Source organism: Plectropomus leopardus, chromosome 21 (genome assembly GCF_026936395.1).
Source record: "Plectropomus leopardus strain MGB_pleo_1.0 chromosome 21, ASM2693639v1, whole genome shotgun sequence".
Classification (NCBI taxonomy): domain Eukaryota; kingdom Metazoa; phylum Chordata; class Actinopteri; order Perciformes; family Serranidae; genus Plectropomus; species Plectropomus leopardus.
This window is the reverse complement of record NC_142196.1, coordinates 11969171-11995401: the sequence shown is the minus strand read 5'-3', so window position 1 is coordinate 11995401 and position 26231 is coordinate 11969171. Positions and strand designations below refer to the sequence as shown.

Here is a 26231-nt window from a genome sequence, read left to right as displayed (position 1 = left end):
GTGCCTCAGTGAATAATGAAGCTGAGAATCATTTTTTGGTGTAGAAGTGGATACTTTGATTTGGCATTTAAACTCGAGTAAAAACACACACTGCAGGATGAGACCTTTGGCTTTTAGGCCACATAAAAGAAAAAAAAGTATAAAAAGGAACCACTAGGTCTTTCTCAATTAGCTGACACCCATTAGTGACCTCCATTTTCTAGGCTTGACATTTATTCATGTTTGCCTTGCAAACTTACACTGTCAATGTTCCTTTCTTTTCTGAGAGTGTCCTCAGAGTAGATTATTACTTGATATTATTTAAATGACCAAGACCTTTCAAAATGGGGTAAAAGAATATTGCTTTGATAGTTAGAGGAAGGGATGATGTTAAAAGAAAATCACTGTGTGTGCCTGTGTGTAATGCTTGACAAGAAATGTTTTTTTATTTTATAAAACTAGATGTTAAAGGAAAATGTCAGTATTTTCAAACACTAATTTCCCATGTTTTGCGTCTCAGTGACTGGTGGAGACAACATTTTTTGAAATTGTTCTACACTCGAAGGAGACCGCAGCAGCAAAACAAGCTGCAATGTATTTCCTACAGGCAACTATGCACCATTAATTTGTATCCATTAAAAGTGTTTGTCATTGACAAGCTGAGGTTGTTATTAGAAGTGTCTAACAACATGATGGAAAGGACTCTACAGATAAGGTACCTCTCGCTGGCCTGTTTGTCATTGTGACCCCAAGTCTCTTTCAAGGAGTAGTCTTGCTTTAAACTCTACCAAGAAGTGACTTGTTGCAGGAAGACAACGGTGGAAACAACAGCAAGAGATGGAGAGAGGAGGTCTATAGGAAGAGTGTGTTGTCTAGGGAGTACAGAAGGCGTAGCTTGGTGTTACCAAAAAGATTTTCAATGTCTTGGCAGAATATTTAGCTGATTTCGACAATGTGGAAAAGTTCATAAGATTTCAGAACAAGAATTCTTCTTGAGAGAGACTTGGTTACATACACTAACAAAAAGACTGTATCAAGCAAGGTTAAAAAAAACTATGAAAAAAACAAAACAAAAAAAACCCATTTAATTTTTCCGTGTGGTCCTTTCCATAATGTTGTCATACCCATTGTAACAATCTTAATGTGTGTGGAAAAAACAAGCACTTTTAAAGGGCATAAATTGAAGGTGCACAATTGCCCATAGGGAACACATTGCAGCCTGTTTTAAATACAGGACCGATTTAAAAAATGTTGTTTCTATTAGTCACTTAGACACAAACACATAGGAAAAGAGGATCCTGCTACGAAAATTTCCCTTCAACAACCTTAATTTTGGGGATGAGGGCATATGAAGTAGATGCCTATGGTTAGTGTGGTTGCGTGTGCGTGTCACATGTTCAAATGTATGACCACACAGCCTCACAAAGCACACACACTCTCAGTCGTGTGACTGTACAGTGAGAGTGTTTCTGAATTTGCTGTGAGCATAACATTGTGTATGAGTGAGTATTCTTCTACTTTGCTGACATCAGGCTAACCTCTTTTCCTGTGGTGAATGCTTCCAACTGTTCTTAGTTCCTGATAATGTGAGAGGATGTTTGCTGTAATGGGTTGACAGCTATTTGGTGATTCAGGGATAACAGAGTGTTTGTATGCATATGTGTGTGTGATTGAGGGAAAAAACCCTAATTCCACAATGTGCTAGAGCATGCACAGATGTCTTTTGTGTGTGTGCCTAATTTGCAAAAAAGCGAGTATTTCTTCCTGGCTGACCTTTTAGTTCTGTGCCTGTGGCACGTATTGTCTGGACTGTGATAGATCTGACACTTCAGACTGTCACCTCTCCCGTGCACTCCTGCCAGGGAGCTTGTGCCACACACACACACACATACACACACAAATCCATGCACAGTCTCTCTCCATGCTCTAGGGTACATGAGTGTCACCATCTCACATCCAATCACACGCTACAAATGAGTCTTTATACACTGAATGAAGGAAACCTCTTTGTCCCTCTGGCAGTTTGTACTGAAAATACTAATCATACAAAAAGTATTTGGAGGCCAATGACATCTTAGAGAAAAGGATGAAGAAAGATAAAAATGATGGAGAACTCTTTTTCTCAGTATAAAAACAAAGGAGATAAATTGGAGACAGGAAAAGAGCAAGAGTGTAGTCCAAGAACAAAAAGGAAAGAGCTGATACATATACAGACAAGGAGACAAGAGAAAATGGATAGTCAGGCAGTAGCCAACAAGGTCTTTGAATGGGAACGATGTTTTGGCAGGACTGCTAGCTCTTTCAAAAATATAAATGGGATGACATGATGGCGAGCAAATTATAAAGGACGCTCAGGCAGACACACAAACCCGTGCCAACATTTGTCTCACAGTATTAAAATTATGAAAACATACTCAATGAAATGTAACAGTGAATACGCCTGTGTATAAACTGACTGTCACCTGGAACATGGTTCTAATTTAACACCAGACTATTTGCAAATGTGAATTCCATGCATGTAGGTAATGGGTGATAAAGTGGTGTGACTACACACTAAAATATTTAGTATGCTGCACTAATTCACAAATGCAAACAGGTACCAAACAATAAACTCCTGTCATGATTTTCCTTCTCACACAATAGCAGCTCCCTGCCCCAGACATAGAAAAGGATGGAGTGATTGTATGAAGTGAGAAAACACGAGGAAAGAAAGAGTTCATGTCAGCTGTGGGCCAAGCAGTGGTTCCAAGTAAAAGGAAAGGTATACAGGATTGTTTTAAAAGGTTGACAATGGTGGGTGGTTGACCTGGATTGCCATGGAGCCAGCATCACAGATTTGTAACAGGAGAGCACATAAAGCAGTTACAAAAAACCTGACCAACTTGTCATGTGCAGCTACTATTTTACCTATTTGAAGTTGCAGATGTGCCTACAACTACAAATTATCTTTCAGATCCATATCCTGAGATTAAACAGCCACTTTCTGGTATTATGTCTTATGTGGCAAACCACACCATCTTTTTAAATGTGGCAGCTTACCGTCAACTTGTGCATGGCAATTTAAGTGACTTGCATGCTAGTTCAAAAGCTCCTTGCATCATATGAGCAAATAATGACCTGACTAGGCAGGGAGGGTTGGAAAGAGAGTCATTCATGCCTCCTTGCTGCAAATTAGCAAGGTGGTGAGAGATGCCTTGCTCTGCCATGTGGCTTAGAGCAACAGCTGCGGATATGATGCTGCTTGTAACACATTCATTATCCATACACATGCTCGCTGCAATCAACTGCTTACAGCTCACTGGTTGTTACTTTCGATGCTTTCAGACTATCAGGAGAATCTGAACCCTTACCAAACACCTGAACTATTAGCACTGTTTATTATAGCTAAAAAAAATAAATAGGCTAAGCATAAACCAGCCAAGCAAACTATCTTCACACTCCAATTATGTATCAGTTCTCGCATAATGCTTTTGACTAGCTAAACTGCTATCTGTGTGGTTATCATGTCATGCCATACGATCATACAAAACACTATGCATCCTTTCAACGCCTTCTGAAGGAATAACATACTGCAGGCCAAATGTATTCATATTATTCAGTTCATTAAAATTACAGTTCTTTTTCCTTTGCAGGGTGTGCAAACCTTATGAATCCAGGGTTCCTACAGCTTAAGGCTTAAGGTAGATTTAAGACTTTTAAAGACCTTTTTAATGCCACGAAGAATTAAGTTTAAGACTAATTTTCTAATAACTAAAATTGTAGTAGGACAATTTTATTTTGGCTATATATTTATTCAAAAATGGAGCATGACTTCTTTTGAGTGCAGTGAAAAAGTTAGGTTATCAAATGTTGGAAAAACAACTCTTTTAAGAGTGAGACTCATGGACATCAATGAACATATTATATTGTCATAAAGGCATCTATTTGGTTTACCAAAAGAACTGGGAAATATCTGGCATTTCTGACCTGTTTTCTGGACGATTTTGTGTTTCTCAATCATGCATGTTGCAAGAAAATAAATTTATCAAATCATTTAACAAAAAATAAATTAAAAATTACAGATTATTTAGAGATTTTACAATGCAATGTTAGAAACAGAGATTTTAAAAAATCCTACTTCCCATGTCTAGGCACTTTCAAGACTTTTGAGAAATGAATTTAAGTCAAGCTAATACTAATTAAGTCTTATTTTTAGATCGATTAATTAATTAAAAATTGGCAGGCCATTGACCAAAATCAAGACTTTTTAAGGATCTGCAGGGACCCTGAAATCACACATTCAAAAACAGGACATTGACAATGTCACAACTGTTTCAAAACTCATATTAGGTAATTGGCTTATAAAACATCTTGCTGATTTATCCACAACAGAGGACATTCAATCTGTATCCTTCCCTCCTCAACAATAACTAACTCTGTCCTCTATCCCTCAAACACGAGGAAGAAGATCATTCCAGTGATCACATGAAGTCTTTGCTGCCAGATTGTGCAGGAAAGAGAAGTGACATTGTCTTCAGTCCATCACTTTCTCTGCCATCAGCATCCATTAGCCGCTTCATTTTTCCATGAATTTGACTTATCAGCAATCCAGGACTTCATATTCTTAGAAAACTTTGCTCTCATCAATAGCTACTAAGACTGAGAGCACTGTTTCTTTTTCACTTTCCTGCCAGTTTCTCAACAGGGGTGCTGTCAAGACCTGTCATGCATTTCGAAGACACCATCATAAAACATTTATTCTGTTACAATGCTCCAAACCTTTTGGGGGTTTGATAATAATAAAGCCACCAGACCTTTGCAACCAACACACACAGCTCAAAGGTGATTGTTGATGTGGTCTAAAAATCAAGTTGAGTCAAGAGTCAGTCTACACAAATATTTAATTCTGCAGGGTGGGGTTTATTCTGACAGGCAAGGGTTGCAGTGAATCTGCCTGGCTGCCATCTGGTATCTGCTAAAGCTAACCTCAGGCCAGTTGCGAGACCCACTCAAGACTATACAACAGTCTCCTGAGACACTATTGTCCATTGCTACTGCATCCAAATGAGGAAAAATACATCTTCTGGTTATATAAACCTTATCCTCTTTCTTTGGCATTTATTTATATGCTGTGGTTCCCTCAGCTGGAGAACTGCCAAATGTTTATACAATGAAAATTCATCATCTGGCCTTGTTGCTCAGCCTGAACCAAAAAGGTAAAAATTACAATTCCAATGTTGCTGTCATGATAAATGTGAGACACTGTGGAGGATTTGCAAACGGAAAGGAAGGCATCTACATCGCAGATCGAAATGTAGCCTTAAAATAAAAGAGATACCAATCGGAAGCTAAAACGCTGATTTGAATCCTGAAATTAAGGAGGAGGAAATCCTCGAATGAATGACCAAAATTACCCTGCACATCTCCTAAAAATTGTGACAGTAAATACAACACTTCCAATTCACCCTGCCTTGATTCTGATCGCATGCAGTACAGCCAAATTTAGCAGATATGGAAAGCAGTATTTGTTTTGCTAGTTTGACACTATAGTCCAAGTGACAAATCACATCCACTGGTGTGATATTAAACTTAGATTATTGGCAAGATGCAAAGAACATCTGCTTTCACGGAAAATGAATAGCGTAAATAAATACAAAATACCTATTTTAGTAGCAGGCAAAGGGAAAAAGACTCTCTTTTTGTTCATTTGTGTTAAATGAGAGCACTGAACAAGGGATGTAGGTTTAAGTAAATTTAATTTACAGCCTATAGTGTTTCCTGCTTGTGGGTCTCCTGATTGTTTAAAAGATATGGTGGGTGTGAACCCATCCATATGGGTCACTGACATTGTTCTTTCTCCTTTCTCTCCTGGATCAAAGACACATATACTTTTGCAAGACAGATCCAAACACTGCAGGCGAATATAACAAGCGGAGTCATTTCTACTAAAACCTAAGAGTCATTAAGATGATCTAATTTTTTTTAAAAAATGCACAGACAAGTACATTTTTTTTCAGAAGCTCAATCTTCTCTTGGAGTCAAAATATCCCCATGGTGTTTTAACCTCTCTAGCTTTCTTTGAATGTAGCCACTTTGCTTCTTTTAGACCACAGAGAGTATTGTGGGGCCTTATAGGTCTATGTTAAGTGAATAGATTTGCTCCAGTGCAATGTGGCCACAATAAATGGTTTTGTCGCTCACATTCCTTTCAATGCCAAGCTCTCGTGCTTTGCCATACAGTTAAGCAAATGTTTATGGTAATACTACTCCTGCTGCTCTGTAGTGGGCTTTATATCTTTGTGGCTTTGGTTGGCACCATGGTTACAATTTGCATGGCATGTTTATTTGTCCAGCCGTTTCACCATATAATGCTTCAGGTTATTCCCATGCAGAAGTCCTGTAAGTGGATGAGAATGCTACAGATATACACCCTTGACCAATAAACCAAACTAATATTTATCTCCCTGGTCTATTAGAAACAACTGATACAAAGCAACAAAACCACTATATAATAACATTATATTTATGCATGACATTTGGAAAGATGATTCAGCAGCTATTCTCTAGTGACATGTATTACAGTATGGTTTTATTGCTTTTTGTGTTTAAGTTTAGTGTTTATGTTGTCAATGTGTAGAGACTGCTTTAACAACAAGTGCTTGTATGCTTGGTAGTATGAGAGTGTATGAGGAACGGTGTGCATGAGTATAAATGTATAGGTGTAGAGTTTTGACATAAGACTTAAACAGGGATTCAGGATAATACTGGCACGGTATGGGCAGATATTGGTTTTAAATTAAATATCAGAATCAGCATACATGGTGATTTCTGCCTTTACCAAAAACCAATATTTATTTTTATTTACAAACTAAGCATGTATAAATGAACAAATTGAAGTATTTTTCAGATTTTGCCCAATTAATGAATATTATATACACTGAAAAGCACTATGTTTTATATCTTTATCTGCTGGGGGGCCATCACGATAAGAATATGCTTAATATGATGTTGATTCCACGACAGAAAAGACTTGATGATAGCTAAAATTAAGTGGGGAAAATGAATGGATATATTGATATTGGTATTTATTGGCATATATTATATATACACACAGATACTTTTTTGTTATGTAAATTTCTTTTTAATACTTTCATTGTAAATTCTGCATTTATTCAGTTGTTTACTGTGAGTATGAATGTAAATAAACTTAAACTACTGTGTCAAGAAGATATAGGTTCAAACTAAATTCAGGAAGGAAAATATCTTGCCATATACTATTTATCTAGGCATTAAATTCCAACTAACAATTCAGTTTGTCAAAGCAAAAGCAACATGTGCAAGCCTCCACCTCTTGTCTTGCCTTTTTCCTGTCCTGTAGCTGACCTCTGACCTTTGTAAGTGGTGTATTTCCCTGCAGGGCTCATTTACATTAGGGTGATTTTTATGGGCCTGTCAGTGTCACTCTCCCATCTCATCCAGCTAAACGGTGTTCTACAGCATCCGATGTCCATGATGATGTAGTCTTGCCAGCACTGTTGACCGAAAGCCGCTTGCTTGCTGCGGGCCATAAACCGGGGGGGGGGGGGCAGGTGCAGCGGATAACATTATCTCATGATCGATTGGCTTCCACATCCAGTGTTTTAGGCTAACGTTAGCTAGCCAGTAAGCTAACTCTGTGTAATGCAGCATTAAAGACAAAGCCAACTGAGCTGACAGCTACGTGACTAGCCCTGTGAGCAGATAACGTTACTTACTCAATGGTCCTCCAGGTCCGAGTACCTGGTCCTTGGCAGGCGGAGTGCCGCTCTGTCGCTCGAAGTTGCCCGGGTTTGAGAAATAATCCCTCAGCCTCGGAAGCTCTCTGCCTGCTTCCAACAGTTCTGTGTGAAACTCCAGGGCCGTGAGGATGTATTGGTCCCGTAATAGCTGAGCAGCGATACTATCCACAGATATTCGCGTCTCGGCGGTGCCTGCCATCGCCGAGGTGGCCGCGACCGAGCCCGAGCCCTCACCGCTGGGGCTCGTCCGGTTGCTAGACAGCAGAAGCGTCGGAGGCTCGGTGTCCGCAGGCGGTGAGAAAGGGTTACCTGGCGGCGGCCCTGGTGCCCCGTCACTCGGGCTTCTCTCTGTGTCAACTGTTTCATTGGGGCGCCGTTCAGCCTCTTCCTCGGAATCACTGAGATTAAACGGGTTGACCGACGCCATTTTTGCACTATAAAGATTTGTAGCAACCTATGCTAGCTAAGCTAATCAGAACCGCTTCTTCCTGAATGGATATTAAGCTAGCTCTGGTTTGGTAGGTGGCTCTGACAAGGGGTAAAAATGCGAAGCTGTGATTGGTCAAATGGGAGAAACGTTTAAAACCCAAAGCCCGCCTCTTTCAGGGAATAGTGGATGATGATTGGCTAATGGCCAGACTGAAAGGAAAACTGGGCAGGGCATATTATTGACAGCTGATAGCCTGTGCCAGTGCCTGTGCTAGTTAAAATGTTATCAACAAGGAACAAGCAATGAAAATAACTTCCAGTGAAACTACACCGTGACACAAATAGCTAAATAATAAAACCCTTTGCATTTATTTTATAAAAGGGCTTTTCGGAAAATCCCAAATAAAGCCCGCTTCGGAAAAAAAAGATTTAGACTACAGTACCCACAATTCCGCTGCAAAGAAAACGCGTCACCGTAAAACGTCAAGTCACAACAAGGAAGTGGGTGCTCATGGTGCCTGAATTTCTTGTGCTAATCTTCTTAGTGTAGAAAGAGGGACAGTTGGTTTTGTAAAAGGACACACTTAAAGGTTACGTTGATCTTGTTTCGTAAAAGAAAACCTTAATCTGGTGGATCCTGTGGATATATAGTTGGTCATCTACGGAGATCAAATGGATCTAAATCTGTGGAAAGGGCGAAATGATTGCAGATAGTTCTGCTTTCCCATTCATTCATCAACGAGACAGCGTCCCCCGTTTTTATGGGCAGATTGCACCGACGTTACACACAGGTAATACCTGTTTGCGTTGCCTAAAGATGCAAGTGCTTTTCTGAGTTACTCTCTTGTAAATACCGTTTACTGAGTGGTGGTGGTAACTTACCACTGAAATTTACCGAACTAACTAGTAAAGTCATTATTTCTGCACCATGACTAATGACATATGGTGACAAGGGGATTACCCCTGCCCTTGAATAGTCTTTTACATGGCAGACGTTATGGCTTAACTAGTCAATATTATAGTGAACCTTTCTAGTGCCTTCTTCTCAATTTGAATTAACCTCTACATCCTTAATTGTATAACTTTATGTTCATTAATTTCTGTCTCTTCTTCTCACCTTCTTCCACCAAACACATTTAAGCTTCCTTCCTCCATCTCCATTCCCCCGATTGCTCTGCAGATCCAGCTTGGTGTTGACACGCAAAATGAGGATGATCACCTTCTTCCTTGTTGGACTGACAGTCCATGTAGTCTTCTTCGTCTCTATCTTTGACATCTACTTCACCTCACCCCTGGTCCATGGCATGACACCGCAGGCCACACCTCTGGCACCTCCTGCCTCCAGACTGGTGTTAGTGGTGGCCGATGGTCTCAGAGCAGATAGTCTCTTCACACTCCTTCCCAACGGCTCATCCAGGGCCCCATTCCTGAGGTTGGGAAACTGAAACAGAGTAGTGAGCTTTATTGTGGTGTGTTATTGTGCATGTATTAGTAAGTCCAATGTATCTGCAATGAGCTTTTTTTATGTGTGCGTGATGATTATTCTGAATCTTTAGTTTTATACTTTACAACTTCTGATTAACTGGTGCTTGTGTGTGCACATCTGTGTGTTTCCCTATATCAGGAGTGTGATGGAGGAGAGGGGTACCTGGGGTGTGTCACACACTCGTGTCCCTACCGAGTCTCGTCCCGGTCATGTTGCTCTCATCGCTGGCTTCTATGAGGATGTCAGTGCTGTTGCTAAAGGTAGGTGTTGATACAGAGAAGGCTATGTGAAATTTTATTTACACAGAGTTTTTGGCACTTATGTACTTGTGTATGTGTTAGTGATTACTGTTGTGTCTGTTTGTGAATGCGAGTGCAACTATTTTTTTGTGTTTTCAGGTTGGAAGGAAAATCCTGTAGAGTTTGACTCAGTGTTTAATGAGACCAGACACACCTGGTGCTGGGGCAGCCCTGATATTCTGCCAATGTTTGCTAAAGGTAAACAAGCACACACACACACACACACACACACACACACACACACACACACACACACACACACACACACACACACACACACACACACACACACACACACACACACACACACACACACACACACACAATCACATCTACTAGCCCAATCAATATAAAAGCAAATGGTGACAGATAAAGACTGAATCAAAAATCTGAACTTTAAGCTTAGTAACTGAACTAAGTTACTTGTCAGTTTCTTTTATTCCAACAGTTTTTTCTTTTATTCCCCATTAATGCCTACATTATTTGATTGTTTTAGAAAAAAATTAATTCCTTGTAATAAAGTTTAATTCATGCTGTGGTTCTTCCAGGTGCCAGTGGAGACCATGTATATACTCACACATACCCAGCGCAGGAGGAGGACTTTGCCTCCACAGATGCCTCCAGGCTGGACCGCTGGGTGTTCACTCAAGTCAAAGTATGGTAGTGGAAGTACTAATGATAACAATGCATGGTGTGATTAAGCTGTTGATAAAATCTACTGATTAAGTATAAAATGGTAGAAGGATTTTTTTGTTTGTGTAGTGATATTAATATTTATTGTCACCTACTGCAACAAAGATCGCAGGTTGTTTTTATTACAATGATTTGTTGATGTCATATATGGACAGATAATGCATTTTAAAGTCAAAAAATGTGAAGCCATGTGGAGGCATTACAAGAGATTTTAGTACAGCTGCCACAAGCCTTAATGGAAAATAGTGGTCAATGTTAAGCGCCAGACTCCCCTGATACTATGAGCGAGGATTTGCCCATAGCTATTTTGAATGAATCCAATTATGCTTTTTGTTTCGTTTCTGCACTAGTCATTCTTCCAGTCAGCAAAGTCCAACTCCACTCTGAGGGACAGTCTGCTTGAGGATAAGAATGTCTTCTTCCTGCATCTGCTGGGCATCGACACAAACGGACATGCTCACAGACCAATGTCACAGTAAAGAGACATCTTATCAAGATTTCTTGTTATTTTGATCACACTCCACTTAAAATTTAATGAACAAAGCATCAATCACCTAAGTTGTGGTATCTTTATTGTGTATTTTTCTAGAGAGTATCTGGACAATATTGTTCTAGTAGACACCGGTGTGGCTGAGCTGGTGTCTATGGTAGAGGACTTCTTTGGTCATGATGGCAGAACGGCCTATGTGTTCACCTCTGATCATGGCATGACAAATTGGGGTAAGACTTGTTTGTGTAGGTGTGCAATTAAAAAAATGAAATAAAATATGTTCTTCAGAATATAAATTCATGGTTTGGAGTCTTGTATATCATATGTTGTGTCTCCAGGTTCACACGGTGCAGGCCATCCCTCTGAGACACTCACCCCTTTAGTGGTGTGGGGAGCGGGAGTTCATAATGCACATAAAGTCACTGAACCCCAACCATACAACGATGGCTACCTACAAGGTGCTAAACTCATGTACTGTGTTCACAGCTGCATGCTTTAATGTTTCTCAAGCTGATTTTTTCAGCTTCAGTTTAGGAACCATGTTCTCTTACAAGCACCTAAGATTATTTAAAATATATATACTTTTAGGCAGAGTGACATTCTGTTTTTTGGGGGGGGTTTGCTGTATAAATATGAATATTTATTTACACTATTGGCTATGTATAAAAGTCTATATTGTTGTCCTGATTTTCATCTCTTCTGCTTCTCTCAGATTGGAAACTGGAGCACCTTCGTAGAGTTGACGTCAATCAGGTAAGTCCCATGCCACATTTTAGAAAAGTGTTGTCATCAATTAATACAATAAAATATAAAATGAACAGTAGCACTGACCTGATAGAACAGCGAGTTGAAAATTGAAATATTTTCTATTGTTTTTTGCAGGCAGACATCGCACCCCTGATGGCTTCTCTCATTGGTGTGCCCTTTCCTGTTAACTCTGTCGTAAGTCCAGAGATACACTACAGACAAAGGAAATAATTTAGTCAATTTATCTTAAAAGTTGTATGCAAGTATTAAGGGTTATTTTAAAGTTGTCATATGGATTTTAAAAGTACTCTATTGTATGTCCACACATCTTCATCTTCACCTTTATGTGTATTTGTGTCTCTCCAGGGTGTGTTACCGCTTCTCTACCTTAACAACAGTGACCAGTTCAAGGCAGAGAGCATGTACACTAATGCTATTGAAGTACTAGAGCAGTATAAGGTATGAAAATATTAAAAGTTGGTATAACTGACATGCTGATCATTAAACAATCACTTATCACTTCATTGTTGAATAATTTTTCAAGTATTATTGGTAAAAATAAAAAAAAAAAGGACAGTATTATAATTTGAAATTGCACTACAGTATGTTGGTATTACTGAATCTCAAAAGTGCATGTGATTTATAACAATAATTTCAAAATTCTATATTTAAACACTGTCATTTTTAACTCTTGAGTTGTAGTAAGCCTGCACGTCTTGTAATACAGTAATTCTGTTTTATGGATCTATATGGTGACTGAGCTTTACATGTTTTTACAGGTGAAAATGACCCAGAAAAAGGAGACAACATTGCCTTTTCTCTTCACCCCATACCAGTGAGCACAATAAGATATTCATGTTTTGTAATAACTATAAATTACTGAATTAAAAGTATGACTTTTTCAAATTTTTCTTTGCTGTTTGTTCATTTTTTTTAAAAAAGCATTTTTTGTCAAAGGATCATGTGTAATTCATGTCACATACAAAGTGTGCAAGGCTTATCATATATTTTTTGTAAGTAAGAACATTAACTTAGTAGCAAAAGTATTCTATTGCTGGCTTATGTAAAAAAAGGCAGGCTAATGCATTGCTGATGTTATCATGGTTGTGTAAGTATGAAAGCAAACGAGGCATGCTCTATTTGGTCAAAAAATTTCAGACCATATTTAAATGCAATTTCACACACTCTGTCTTTATCGCTTTGTCTCACTTTTTTCCCAGACTACTGACTGAGTCAAAACAAGCAGAATTCATCCACAAGGCTAGAATACTGATGCAGCTGGAAAAGTATGATGATGCTGTGAGTATTTCGAAATGGATAGTCTGCAGCTTGTACGTAAATTAACACTTGTGCAAGTGAAGTAAAGTCATGTACTTAAACACATGAAGCTGGAGTTGAAACATGGTGTTCACATACAAAACATTTAGCTACGTGTGAGAATTCTGTGGTGTCCAGTGTTGTTGTATAATACTCAACTGATGCAGTAGAAAGTTCCTTTCTTCCTGACGCACATGGAACCTGCTAGGCTAGGTGTGGTAAATGCTGTCTACATCAATAAACCTATGTATGCCTTTTTATTCCTTTTTTTTAAATTCCTTGCTGATTAATCTTCTTTCCACACACATATTTGCTTTTGCTAAAGAGTTCCCTTTCATTTTTCCCTCATCTACCTCTTGTCAGATCTCTCTGTGTCGCTCTCTGATATCCCATGCTCTGGATGGCCTGGTCTACTATCACACCTATGACAGGTTCTTCCTGGGTTGCAGTGTGGTGCTGGGATTTGTAGGCTGGACCTCATATGTTGTCCTAGTTATACTGAAGACTCACGCCAGTCTCAACAGAAACCCAAGTGTCCTCAAACAGGTCAGATCACAACAATCTACCATTCTCTGCCTCTACGGATTCCTTTCACCGAAACAAGTTATTGACACTTGAATATATCGATAATACATTACATTTTTGTTGTTGGTCCTGCAGACTCCGGGCCATACCCTGCCGAGGCTGTGTATGTGTGTGGCAGTGGTGATCACTGTGTTCCTGCTTATCCAAAGGAGCCCCATTACCTACTATATTTACTGCCTGCTGCCTGTGCCTATATGGTACTCTGTTCTTAAAGAGTGAGTAACACGCATATTTAAGAGTATTTAAAATGGATAGAGACATCAATCACATGTGCACACATACAATACTATCTAGTCAAACAAATGTGTATAGTTCTTTATGCTGTTTTCAAAGAGCAAACACCATCAAAACACATCAATGGCAATCTCAAGGATCAATGAATAAGGCAGTTTTTCAGTGAATTTAATTTACCTCACACACACTTGTTTATGCATGTCTGGTGGTGAACAGCTGCAGTGAGGTGTTAATTAGATCCTTTGAAGTGGTGCTGTAACCATTTGTGTTTAAATGAATGAAAGTGTGGTTTTGTAGTTTCCATTGTTTTCTCCCTTTTATCACAGGAAAAATAATCTAATTAATGGTCCATTTCAGGTCTGGAACTCTAACAGATTTGATTCACTCAGCTCCCTCTCTGCCTCTGTGGAAATGTTTGGGCTATTTTGTGCTGGTGGCATTTGGGATTGAGCTTCTGGTAGGAGTTTTTAATATCTTGTAATGTATAGTTGGAGGCATATTTATGCTTCAGGACACTGACATATTTTTAGTTACCAGCCTTTAGCTGACCATTGTGTGCAGTTTGAGGATATTCAGTAACATGGATAACAGTTTACCTCTGCTGCCCTCAGGTGGTGAGTTTCTTCCATCGTGCCATGCTGACTGTGGGTTTGGCTTTCCTCTCCCTCTGGCCCTTCCTGGCGGGTATTTTTGGCAAGGCCAAGGTAACCACGTGATAGATCATGGCTCCAGCAATCAGTACACTGGGAAAGGTCATGGTCTTTGAATATTTCCTAACCTGTAAAGGTCATGGAAAATGATGTGTCATGTTTAGGAATACAGAGTATAGTTACTTACACATGAAGCATAAACACAGTAGCAACATTTCCTGCTCACAAACATATAATTATATATGTATATATATATAAAATACATATAATTTAACACTAACAGTTTTTCTACAAAAAAAAATATATTTTTGCAAAGTATAGTTCTTGCATGCATTTTACACTCAGTCATTTTGCAACACATAGTCTGTTAAATTTTAAGATCACATTTTGTATCTAACTCTATGAACTCATTGTCTGTGTCTCTGTGTAGTTGCGTGCGTTGAGCTGGTGTCTGGGCTGCCTGTGCTTGGCTGCTTTCCCCCTGATGCCAGTTGTGGGCAGAGAGCCCAACATACATCTGGTGTTAGTATTTCCTCTATTTGCCTACATTTATCAGAAAGTTTACCACAGTGTCCCGCCATGGCAAAACTCAAAAGCCAGATTAAGCTCAGTCAGTTACAACGAAATGGGTTTTATCTCTGTACTAAGGAAATCTTAAAGATCATCACAAAGTTTTGAAATGTGTTTTCTAGAAATCACTTAGAGATGGGCGATGTGGCTGCAATCAATATCCTTTCCATTATCAAAACACGCATATCAAAATGAGGCAAATTCAAGTTTACAGACTCATATAATAATCATTTTATGAAATGGACGGTTATGCATCACATTGCTTTACATGAGATTAAAATAATCAAAGAAAGCCTTGAAGATTAAGCCGAGGTAACCCTCATGACAGCATTAAGGTTGTTTTCTGAGACTTGACAAAGCTTCATCCATAGCTATAGAAGACATAATCTAAGCAGGACTCTCTCTATAACAAGCAAACTGCATAGGATATCTACAGCTGTGTGTCATGAACATGTTGGTAATAAGATATTATTGTTGCTCAGAACCTGTGCAGGTCTCCTCACTCTCTTTACTTCAGCCTGTTACCTCTGGTCATCACGACAGAGAACGCCACTGCACCTCAGTGACAGACAGCAGTTTGTCACCCAGGTAACTACAGTACACATCACTTTGTGTAGGTGCGTGTGTTTGATTGTGTCATTCCATTTGCTAAAAATAAATGATTACCTGTCAAACTCCATAACAGATGTTTCACGTGGCGGTGTGTGCGTACGTGCCATCCCTCACACACTCAAGCCTGCAACAGAAACAGGGCCTGCCACTTTTTAATCAGATCATCAGCTGGACCACATTAGGTAGGTGGGTGTGAGGAGAGCACTTGTAATCTCTCCATGGCATTACATTAGAATTTCCTGGGGGAGATTATAGTCATATTTCTGTATTATCAAGGTTATATTTAAAAACACTGACCAGATATTTAAGACAAATTATTTTCTTTTCTTTTTTCCTCTGTGCCAAAAATAGCTGTGGCTGAAGGCATTATGTTTGAAGGTTATCCATCTGTCTATTCCATTTTTGTGAACAAAATATCTTAAGAATGCCTTAAGGGGATTTCTTTAAATTTGGCACAAATGTCCACTTTGAGTCAAGGAAGAACTGATTAGAATTTGGTGGTCAAAAGTCAAAGTTATTGTGATCCCATCTGTTGCATTCTCGTGACTGGGATATTACAAGAACACCTATAGGGAATTTTCTTCAAATTTGGCAGGAACATCCACTTTGAGTTAAGGATGAACTGACTAGAACTTGGTGATCAAAGGTCACTGACACTTCACAAAAAATGTTTTTGGCCATAATTCAGGAATTCATATGCTAATTATGACAAAGGTTAGAGATCAACTTCACTGTGACATCATAATGCTCTACAAAAAACACTTTTCTGGCCATTATTAAACATCCTATTTCAGGGACAAAAGAGAAGACATTTGGTCAGATACAAAATTGGTGACAGCAATCTTGGATGCTCACCTTAAAACTGTGCTGATTGTATAGATGTTCTGTGCCGCCAGGGAAGGATGTTGTGAAGCACCCATGTTTTCACAGACATGAATGTAACTATTACTTGACTGGTTTACGGAGGCACACAACCGCAAGGTGGTAATTCTAGTTTTAGTCCTGATAATATCCCATGTCATTGACCTGTATTTTGAAAGTATGCACTTGACTTAAATTGACTTAAATTGTCTAAAATGTTTATATGTTATATGTTGTTTTTAGTCTCATTTGTGCAATGCAAATCACCCTTGCGGCAATAAACGTTTTCATTCATTCATGGTTAAAATGTCAGATCTTGTACTACATGCCCCTCTAGCTGCAGCACACCTCACCTGTCCCTTGTCTTTTCTCAGCTTCTTCTATGCTGGTTCCATTGTTGAGCACCACACGCCTTTTCCACCGTCTCCTCAGCATATTCCTCTCTCTAACAGCCACATACCTGCTGCTCAGCACTGGGTAAGACAAGATATTAAACACACACATCATGCAGCAGCACTGACATGTCAAATTATGTATCATGCACAGTTTAATCATCACAGCAAAGCTACAAAATAATCACATTTTTACTGTGTCTGTTTCCTCCCACCCAGGTCAGAGGCACTCTTCCCCCCTGTGCTATCTTGGTTGATGTTTGTGTGGATAAACATTGAACAGGAAGCTATGCTCGCTCAGGGTGTTTCTGGCAGACAAGAGGTAAAACCACTGGATGTGCTTTTCCAAAATTACATTTGGTAGAGCAGTGTAAACTGCATGAGAAAATGACATGCAAATTTCAATAGTCAGTAATTTGTGTGTCCATTTATTGCTGTTTGCATCTACAGATTATACATAACAGCTACTACTACTTTTCAGGCACTGACTTCTCTGAGCAGTTTTTTTCTTAAGTAACAACTGCTACATATACTGCTTGATATAGGCCTAAATATATATATTCTGGAGCCTGTTCTTATCTGCTCTTAAGTGTTCTGGAGTTAACATTTATCTACTATTCACTCCTTTAATGGTGTTTTCTTAATCAGACAAACAAGGAAATCCCAACACATGATATCACACAAGTAGGTTTACATAAAGTGCTACATAATGTACATAAGGTCTCAGTGCTGACTGATTATCGTGTTGGGTGGGTCTATGAATGTGTGTGAATGGGTGTATGGGCACGCTTTTGTGCATCTGTTTTCTTTCAGCTCTCCACTATCGATTTCTCTGCAAATATCGACATCACCAAGATCCGACAACTGAAGTTGGATGACATCAGAAGATCTTATTTTTTTGTATCCTTCTGTAGAGTATTTGTGACATTGGCTAAAGTACAAACAAAGTGTATTTATAAATAGTGCTTCTGTCTCAGTGGAGTCAGCAGACCACACTACATCCAATCTGATTATCGTTTAAAGAAGTGAAGATAAAATGGTTTGATTTTTGAAGTGTAAAATTAAAAATAATGAACTGATTAGTTTCCCATTGCTTCACGTGTCTTTCCCTGACTAGGTATTTTCTTCAGGTATTCTTTATAATAACAGCTTTCTTCGGCACAGGGAACATAGCGTCCATTAACAGGTATGTAGGTCATTGTATGTGTGGAAAGTGGGAGGAAGTTGTGTTTGGGTGGTGTGTGGCTGTGCATGGTTCACACTGCGTGAAGTGAATGTCTGCTATGAGGATGATTGATGATGTGTGCTTTTTTGATAATTAGCAGTGCGTCATTTGAAAAGAGGAAGGAAAGAAGTTGTCTGTGAAAAAAACAGTAGCCTCATACGGTCTGTGCATTATTATTTAGACCAGGGAATCTCTTGTGTATTGTATGCATTTGTACTTTATGTGAGGTGGCTTAAATTGCACCACACTGTACTAGGTACTGTAAAGATAACAATGGAGCTGCATCCCTAAGATACTAGATTTACACTGTGGACGAATTACTCTATGACTATTTAAGACATCTGTAGTCATGTCTTCTGCTTCTCTCTTCTAGTTTTGACCCAGCATCTGTTTACTGCTTCCTCACTGTCTTTAACCCCTTCATCATGGGAGGGCTGATGATGTGGAAGGTAACATATTTTAAACATTTTTCTTTTTTATGGTGTACGCTGTGTATCTGCATACTACCCTCATCAAGCTTCCTTTCAGCTAAACAAATTAGGTTCCCAAAAAAGGGAACTAGTCTTGCCGATTGTGACAAGTGTTAATCTACTGCTACATCAGTGTGGGAAATGTGCTTAACTAAGTTTTTAATCTCGTTCTCAAGTAATTATATTTCTCTGGAACTTCTTCATTCAGTCTTAAATGCCTTCCTTTTCCAGGTTATCATTCCATTCATCATAGTAATGTGTACATTTGAGACCATCCAAGTTGCAACACAGCTTTCATCAAGAAGGTAACTCCTTGCAGTAGCCTTCAAAAAAAGCAAAACACTCAACTCATCTGCTGTAGGATCAGTTCCTTCACAGGCCTTTACTACTGATCTGATGTTGTGCAGTGGTTGCAAGACTAATGCGTAGTCAACCAGTGTATGTAAACCACCTCTACTCTTGGTGCCTCACAGACACTAGCCAACGCAAGAATGCATTTCAGCTTTTATGCAAAATTTTTAATTTGATACAGCTATTTGCCTTTTAGACTGAATTTGCATCATACATGAAGTTTAAGCCATAAGTCAGCTAAAGTAACTAAATAGTAAGTCTTTCTTTTTAGTGGTTTCTTGTGTGTGAATTGGGTGTCAGTCTACTGTTCACGCTGTACATGAAGTAAATATGTGTTGTGGATGTTTTAATGTGAAAGATCTTGTTTGTAATGCTTTCTTACCTTTTTGGGTTTGTCTCCTCTTTTCCAGTTTGTTCCTGATCGTCCTGGTCATCTCTGACTTGATGGCTCTGGTAAGGCTGTGTGAAAGGTTGAAAAGGGGTGAATATTGAGTTAAAGGGATAGTTCACCCCAAAATCAAAACATTTTTCCTTTTACCCGTAGTGCTATTTATCAACCTAGATTTTTTTTGGTGTGAGCTGCTGAGTGTTGAAGATATCGGTCATAGAGATGCCTGCCTTCTCTGGAATATCATGGAACTAGATACTGCTCAGTTTGTGGGGCTCAACATGCCAAAAAAACTGATTTGAAAAACTCAGCAGTAATGTCTCTTTCCAGAAATCATGACCTGGTTCCTCAAGATAATTCACAGAACTTGTTGTGAGCAGTTTTATGTTAGAGCTATTTTCTTTGTGCTGAATCACACCCACTGTATTGATAAATAGCCTTTCAGGTAAGAGAAAAATATGTATTTTTGATTTGGGGTTGAACTGTCCCTTTAACGTTACACTGTGTTTTATTTTCTAATATTTTTTTTTTCTCTTTTGTCTTTTCCTGTTAAGCAACCTAGATGTAAAACTCACTAAATCAATTTTTAACTCTCTCTTCCTCTCCTCAGCACTTTTTCTTCCTTGTGCAGGACTATGGCAGCTGGTTGGACATTGGCACAAGGTAAGTTAGCATGGAAATACACGGTTCTTAGTCTTAATGAATTACTTATTAATAACTTGACTCATATACACACACTGTCCCTCCTTCCTCATTGTGCCTCCTTTCAGCCATTTCTTTTAACTGTGATGCGTACATGTACATATAAACATGTTCAATGTTTTCCTGTGTCTCTTTCAGCATTAGTCACTATGTGATAGTGATGTCGATGACCATCTTTCTGATGTTGCTCAGTCTGGTCACACACGTTCTCACCTCACAAAGACTCAGCCTGTGGAGAAGACACAAGATGCACTTCCCCTAAAAAAAAAAGTGTTTGTGTGTGCTAGTGCATCCATACATAGTTAAACCAAATGTCTAGTATTTAAATTAGATACTTTTTATTTAGCGTTTGCCTTATTAGCTGGAGTGTGTTTATGTAAGTTATGGGATATTGTTTTAGGACTCAATAAACTGTATAGTACAGTGCAAAAGTCTCACACCACATAACTGAATTGTTTTGTAGTTTTGGAAATTCCCTCCTATAAACATATTGTCCTCATTAGTAAGATGCTTTAACAATTTGAAAAATGTACCACGTGTCTTACTAAGAAATGACACAACAGTCTACTGAAGATAATTACGTCAAGATCAGTTCTCAGTAAAAAAAACAAACTGAGTTCTTCTTGACAATTGTTGGCATCCTTGTATTCACATAAAACAAACACTGCTTAGATACAAGGTTTTGATAGGACATTTTTCAGAGTGGTGTAAGACTTTTGCACAGTTCTGTTTGCACTGTATTCTTTTGTACTCAGTCGCTGTTCCAACATCATTGTTTTTATATTAATCATTGATGAATTGACAAAGGCCACTTGAATATTTGACCGTAAATTATGCCTTTGCCAAAGGTGCTGATTTATGATCCACCAAAGAAGGGTAACTTGATAACTCTTTAAATATGTAACAGTTTCCTGTGAAGCTGCCTAAAACATGTCTTTGTTCAGAAGTAAAAGGTATGTTATTTTTACTATACTGTGACTATGTTTTTACTAATAAAACTAAAGGGGTGGAATGGAAACAGGAATATCCATAAAGGGACCAGTGTGGTTTACTTTGTGCAACCATTAACAGAATTAAACTAGGTGCCAGTGCAGTAGCTGTGCTCTGTGATTGTATGTCAGGGTAACTGTAGCCATGGGCTCGGCTTAGAAAAGTAAAAGAGAGCAGTCCAGGTGCACTTGAAAAAGCCCCTAAGCCCAAAGCAGAGTTTAAGCACCCAGTGGCCAACACCAGGATTGTGGTTGCATTTAGAAATTAAATATGAATGTTGAGATGTACTGCAAAAAGCCTATGGTCTTAATAAATAAATGAATAAAGTTGCTCTGATGTGCGATATTGTTTTCCCAACAGATCAACCCATAGGGCATTCACTCTAATATAAACTGCATTCCCAAACAACTACTGCTACCTTTAAGGTCCCATATAATGCTATTTTTGAGGTTTCTACTAGAAAATGTTTATGTTCTTTTACTTTGAAAAAAAACTGATTACCTTTCTGTCTGCCTTAAGTGCTTTGTTTTAGCGCCTGTCTCTGTAAGCCACCTCTCCCGAAAATGCCAGTGTGCTCTGACTGGTCAGCGTTTCTAAATCTTTTCGCATCTGTGCTCTCATTGTCTTTACACTGTCACTGGAGACGGGGAATTACTGTAACAGCCCTTTAACAGCACTTTCGACCTTTATATTGTAACTTCACAGAAGCCCTGATGGCCAGTGGACGACATTTTCTGTCATTGCATTTGTCTGTGGATTGTGTGTTTTTACATTTTCACAACATTAAGACAGCACCGCTACCTCCTTTATTAAAAAAAAAAAAAAAGATCAGACTTTTCACAACATGGAACCTCTTAGAAAACAGTGTCACCTTGCTTTGGGGTTAGGGTGATTACAGGGGTTTTTCTGTACTTCCCTTTATCAGGAAATGCAGTAAAGGCTTATAAATAATTAGTCCATAAATGTTGTGTCTATTGCACCTCAAAGTCAACAGCTGGAGTGTCAGTGTATGCCTCACATAACTTAGTGCTTGCTGAGATGCTCATAGAAGATTAACACATATTTTAACATCAGAGCCAGCATGACCACATCCTCTCTCACTTCTTCTCTTTTGAAATAGCCAATACTCTTACTCCAGAGTGCAATGCGCATAGACTATTGGCTGTCTAGATCTGCGCATCACTGTCTCTGATCTTGATGTAATACTTTAAGAGCAGCAGTTAAGATTTAATTGGCATCTGAGTTATGACATGTTTTTGCAACTCAAGACAAGCTTCTGAAGAATATTATTGATTGCTATATTAGATTGTACAGGAAACAGATAAAAGTTAATTACTGTTAAACTGATAAAGACATTTGCCTCCATGAAGAACATACTAACTGAGATCCAAAGGAGTCACATAACAAGACATAAAACATCTAAATGAACCTAGTTAAGGGTGAAAAGCGAAGGGTTTCACACTGAAATGCAGAAGAAGCTACAGGCATCGGCTTTGCATCTATGAATGTTTTTTGTTGTTGTTTTTTCTTTTTGGTATAAGATGCTTCTTCGGCATAAACAGTCGGCTGAATGTTTAAGTTTTGCGTTTCTAAACTACAGACATATTTGATGCTATTTAGTCCTCTGGTATTACCATGACATATTTGTAAACCCTCAAGACATACTATAGCCATCTGCAATCAGGCACCAAACCATCCTGTTCCTCTACTTATCAGCAGTTCTATAAGCCATCCACTATGTCTATGTCACATTCTAATGGTTTGTATTTAGGTGAATATTACAGACAAGAATAATAGGCGTGGGTAGAGGGGCGATCAGAAGGAGGAAGCAGCCATCTCTGTGGTTGTGCATACATGTGTGCGCAATCGCCTCCTGTTTCTGACAGCACATATGCACAAACACACACACACACACACACACACACACACACACACAGTACACAATATGCAAAACTGGGCCGTGGTTTCTGGTTTTCAACACACAGACAGACAGACAGTTCATTTTCATAAACTTAACTTCCACACACAGTTGGCACGCACACACAAGCATATGCGTCCTAGACTACCGCTCGCTGGAGATAATGTGATTCAATGTAAAGGAGGACATCCTTTTTACGCCTTTATTCACACACAGGAGCATTCGACAGGCAGTTCTTATTAGAACCAAAAGGTACGTAAGTCAACTGGTAAACCCTCTGCTTTTGACTTAAGTTTATTCACGATGCAGTTTCCATTTCAGCATTGGTCTTTTGGTAAGGATTACACTGTGAAGGTTATCTTTACTTCTAAACTCAATTATGTTTAAATGTGGCATTTACAAAATATATATATTTTTAATTTCTACTTCCATAATTTTTGTTTATTTAATTTGTATTTGGTTCTGCTTTCTTTTACACTGATCTGTTGTAACAACTTGAAGCATATCAAACTAAGTGTATACTCAGGTTAATGTTTTCATCTAGATTATGTTTTTTTAGGGTTAGGGTTAGAGCGCGAGTGAGAGAGTAAGTACAGAGCCTATGTCCTTGTCGCTGCGGCCAATGGTTTCAATTCTAACATCGGTGCTTTGCTGCATGTCGGCCCTCTCTCTCTCAGTTCCACACTTAAGCAGTCCGATCTTATGAGGCAAAAAGTCACAAAAAGAATCTTTAAAACAAAGAGCGGATATCAGTTGGGATTGTAAATATAATTCTGTGTTGGGTCTAAAAATTTGCCTCAAGGAGTGTCACAGTCTGTACCGCACATGACACCCTCTAATCAGGGGTTCTTATCTAAATTCAGATAAGAACCCCCCCCCCGCCCTCTCTTGTATCTAATGTGTCCCTCTCTCTTCCTCCTTTTCTTTTTCTGTTTAAGATGGCTTCCACTGTAGCCCAGAACTTGACATCCACAGCCGTGAATTCCACAATGACTCCAATGTCCTTCACCGGAACTACAAAACCGTCTGAAAATGAGTACCACCCAGTCCTCCTGGTCATCTACTCTGTGGTTCTGCTAAGCGGCACCATCAGCCTGAGCCTGATGATGCACATCATGAAGTCCAGCACGACATCCATCACCTCCATCGCCGTACTCAACCTTATCTTCGCCCACTTTATCTTCCTTCTCACTGTACCCTTCAGGATTTACTACTACGCAGCTCATGACTGGACCCTGAGCCACAGCTGGTGTAAAGTGGTCAGCAGCATGATCCACATCCACATGTACATGTCTTTCATATTTTACGTGATAATCCTTATCACGCGCCTGATGGCGTTCTACCATAGAGCTGAGCAGGTGGCGTCCATCCAAAAGATTCATGCACTCATTGGCAGTGCAGTGTTGTGGATCGCTGTGCTTGTTGCGGTTCCGTTAATAATTCATTTTTCCTACGGCAAGACCACTGAGGAGGATGAGAGCTCAGAGAACTCCAATGCCACATCCTGCTTCAATTTTGGCAAGTGCATAGAGTCTGCAAAGGTGTTCAACTACTTCACAAGCACAGTCATCATAGTGGTGGCCACCGTGCTGACGGCCCTCCAAGCCAACGTCCTGAGGGTTTTATACAGGACACACCACCGGGGATGCACCTCTCAGCAGGACTTCTGGGCTCAGCTGAAGAGTTTGTGCTTTGCTCTCATCATGGTGGTCTGCTTCATTCCCTACCACATATTCCGGCTGAATTACTTAGAGCACATCCATCTGGAGAGTGTCAATGAGGTGTTTCTGAGTCTGACCACTTTTAACTGTTTGGACATGCTCACCTTCTTGGGGAGGAGAACCTGCTACATGTGCTTACCGGGAAAGGCTATTTAAACACTGTAGGTAGGATGTGTGTTAGGGGGTCAAGATTTGCTTTATTTTGTAACTTAATTTCACTTTGCTGTTCCTCATTTAATTATCTAATAAGATCCAGTGTTCAGGATTTAGGGGGGACAAATTGGCAGAAATATAATGTAATAAGTATGTTGTTTTTTTAGTTTTAGTTTTAAATGAGACTACAGAATGTCATCACGCCGAGCAATGCTGAACACAACTTTACAGCCCCATAACAGTAGCAAGGTAGTGTAGTATGTTTAAGCCTAGATATAGCTTTTTACTTCCAGCGAATGCATTTACACTTCAAAAATCCTAAAAGTGGTATTCATTTGTGTGTATTATTTTGCTGAACAAAACGTGTTAGTATCATAACTGTTTGTTTGCCACAAAGCTTATTTTCTGCAATGATGTCTCCAATATGATGAACAACGTCGCAGGCACATTGATTTGTAATATGAAACAGTTTTTTTCAGCATTTTTGATCCATTTGTTTTGGAGAGGAAGAGACCTCTGTGTTTAATTTGACTCTCTGTAAAAACCTTGTGAACAATGAAGACGGAAGGAATTCTAACCGGGAGAAATTTCAGCTGGATGCAGTCTTTTTAAACTATGTTTCTGTGTTTTTTCTGATAGTATTATAGTAATTTTTATCATCATTTGATCGTTGAAAGGGCAGATAGAGGTATGACATGCAATCAAGGCTATGTGGTGTGTGTTTTAATTAGCAGGCTACTAGGCAACTCCTTAAACGGTGTTTCTTCATTTAAAAATATTGACAGAAGATGACATGACTGGAAACTGTCCTTTGCTTTTGACTCAAAATGAATGAACTCTTGCCATCTGCTGGCCTCTGTATATACTACAAGAGCTTCAAACTTGACATTTGTAATGCAACATTGTGCCACTGGTCTTTAGGTTTCTTAATTTTCATCAGAATTTGACTTCATATGAAAGCCATATAAGTGGAAATTAAACATAAATATATTTCACTGTATTTGCTAACGCTTGACCCCTGTGTACATAGCTGCAGTGAAATAAATGTCTAAAATCGTTACTTTTTCACCATTATTTTGTGAAACATTACCTTGAACCTCTTGCTTCTCTTACCCTCTGCCCTCAGAGGTGGTGTTAGAGGCCCAGACTGACATACACACATGCACACAAACACACACAAACACACACACCTGGTGATCCTTTCCTTTTGGT

The 26231-nt window shown here is 39.1% G+C and overlaps 3 protein-coding genes across 10 annotated transcripts in view; 2 read left to right on the top strand and 1 right to left on the bottom strand.

Annotated features, from left to right (window-relative positions):
- relch (RAB11 binding and LisH domain, coiled-coil and HEAT repeat containing) overlaps positions 1–8273 on the bottom strand; it is a 39285-nt gene extending 31012 nt beyond the window's left edge. For 3 of the 7 annotated variants that reach the window (XM_042510243.2, XM_042510246.2, XM_088071676.1), the window contains exon 1: positions 7713–8270. In XM_042510243.2, coding sequence (XP_042366177.2) covers positions 7713–8163 — 451 coding nt within the window. In that variant the 5' untranslated portion in view covers positions 8164–8270. Of the gene's footprint in view, positions 1–7712 lie in introns of all 7 variants that reach the window. The other 4 variants (XM_042510245.2, XM_088071677.1, XR_006106992.2 and 1 more) reach the window with 3 other exon arrangements.
- Positions 8274–8626: 353 nt separating this feature from the next.
- Positions 8627–21558, top strand: pign (phosphatidylinositol glycan anchor biosynthesis, class N). Of its 2 annotated transcripts, none has more exons than XM_042510365.2 (29): positions 8627–8956; positions 9346–9597; positions 9790–9911; positions 10050–10148; positions 10499–10605; positions 10994–11118; positions 11233–11363; positions 11472–11591; positions 11846–11886; positions 12016–12075; positions 12247–12339; positions 12660–12715; positions 13101–13179; positions 13561–13743; positions 13858–13997; positions 14374–14473; positions 14628–14720; positions 15097–15188; positions 15719–15824; positions 15922–16030; positions 17084–17186; positions 17321–17423; positions 17915–18001; positions 18232–18287; positions 18700–18775; positions 19028–19101; positions 19558–19600; positions 20146–20198; positions 20376–21558. In XM_042510365.2, the coding sequence occupies exons 2-29, from the start codon at positions 9371–9373 to the stop codon at positions 20497–20499; spliced, it is 2802 nt and encodes a 933-aa protein (XP_042366299.1). In that variant the 5' UTR covers positions 8627–8956; positions 9346–9370; the 3' UTR covers positions 20500–21558. The 2 variants fall into 2 exon arrangements, with proteins under 2 accessions (XP_042366299.1, XP_042366298.1); XM_042510364.2 differs by having other exon boundaries at positions 8628–8956; positions 9307–9597.
- Positions 21559–23193: 1635 nt separating this feature from the next.
- gpr141 (G protein-coupled receptor 141) lies at positions 23194–26079 on the top strand. Its single transcript, XM_042510767.2, has 2 exons — positions 23194–23397; positions 24084–26079. Exon 2 carries the CDS (start codon positions 24084–24086, stop codon positions 25020–25022), a length of 939 nt encoding a protein of 312 aa, XP_042366701.2. The 5' UTR covers positions 23194–23397; the 3' UTR covers positions 25023–26079.
- Positions 26080–26231: the final 152 nt, after the last annotated feature.

Bases quoted from the DNA above. Each gene is read 5' to 3' on its own strand.
- pign (XM_042510365.2), top strand. From the start codon at position 9,371: ATGAGGATGATCACCTTCTTCCTTGTTGGACTGACAGTCCATGTAGTC. The intron at 19,102-19,557 runs GTAACTCCTTGC...CCTCTTTTCCAG, and splicing joins ACACAGCTTTCATCAAGAAG to TTTGTTCCTGATCGTCCTGG. The intron at 20,199-20,375 runs GTAAGTTAGCAT...TGTCTCTTTCAG, and splicing joins TGGTTGGACATTGGCACAAG to CATTAGTCACTATGTGATAG.
- gpr141 (XM_042510767.2), top strand. From the start codon at position 24,084: ATGGCTTCCACTGTAGCCCAGAACTTGACATCCACAGCCGTGAATTCC.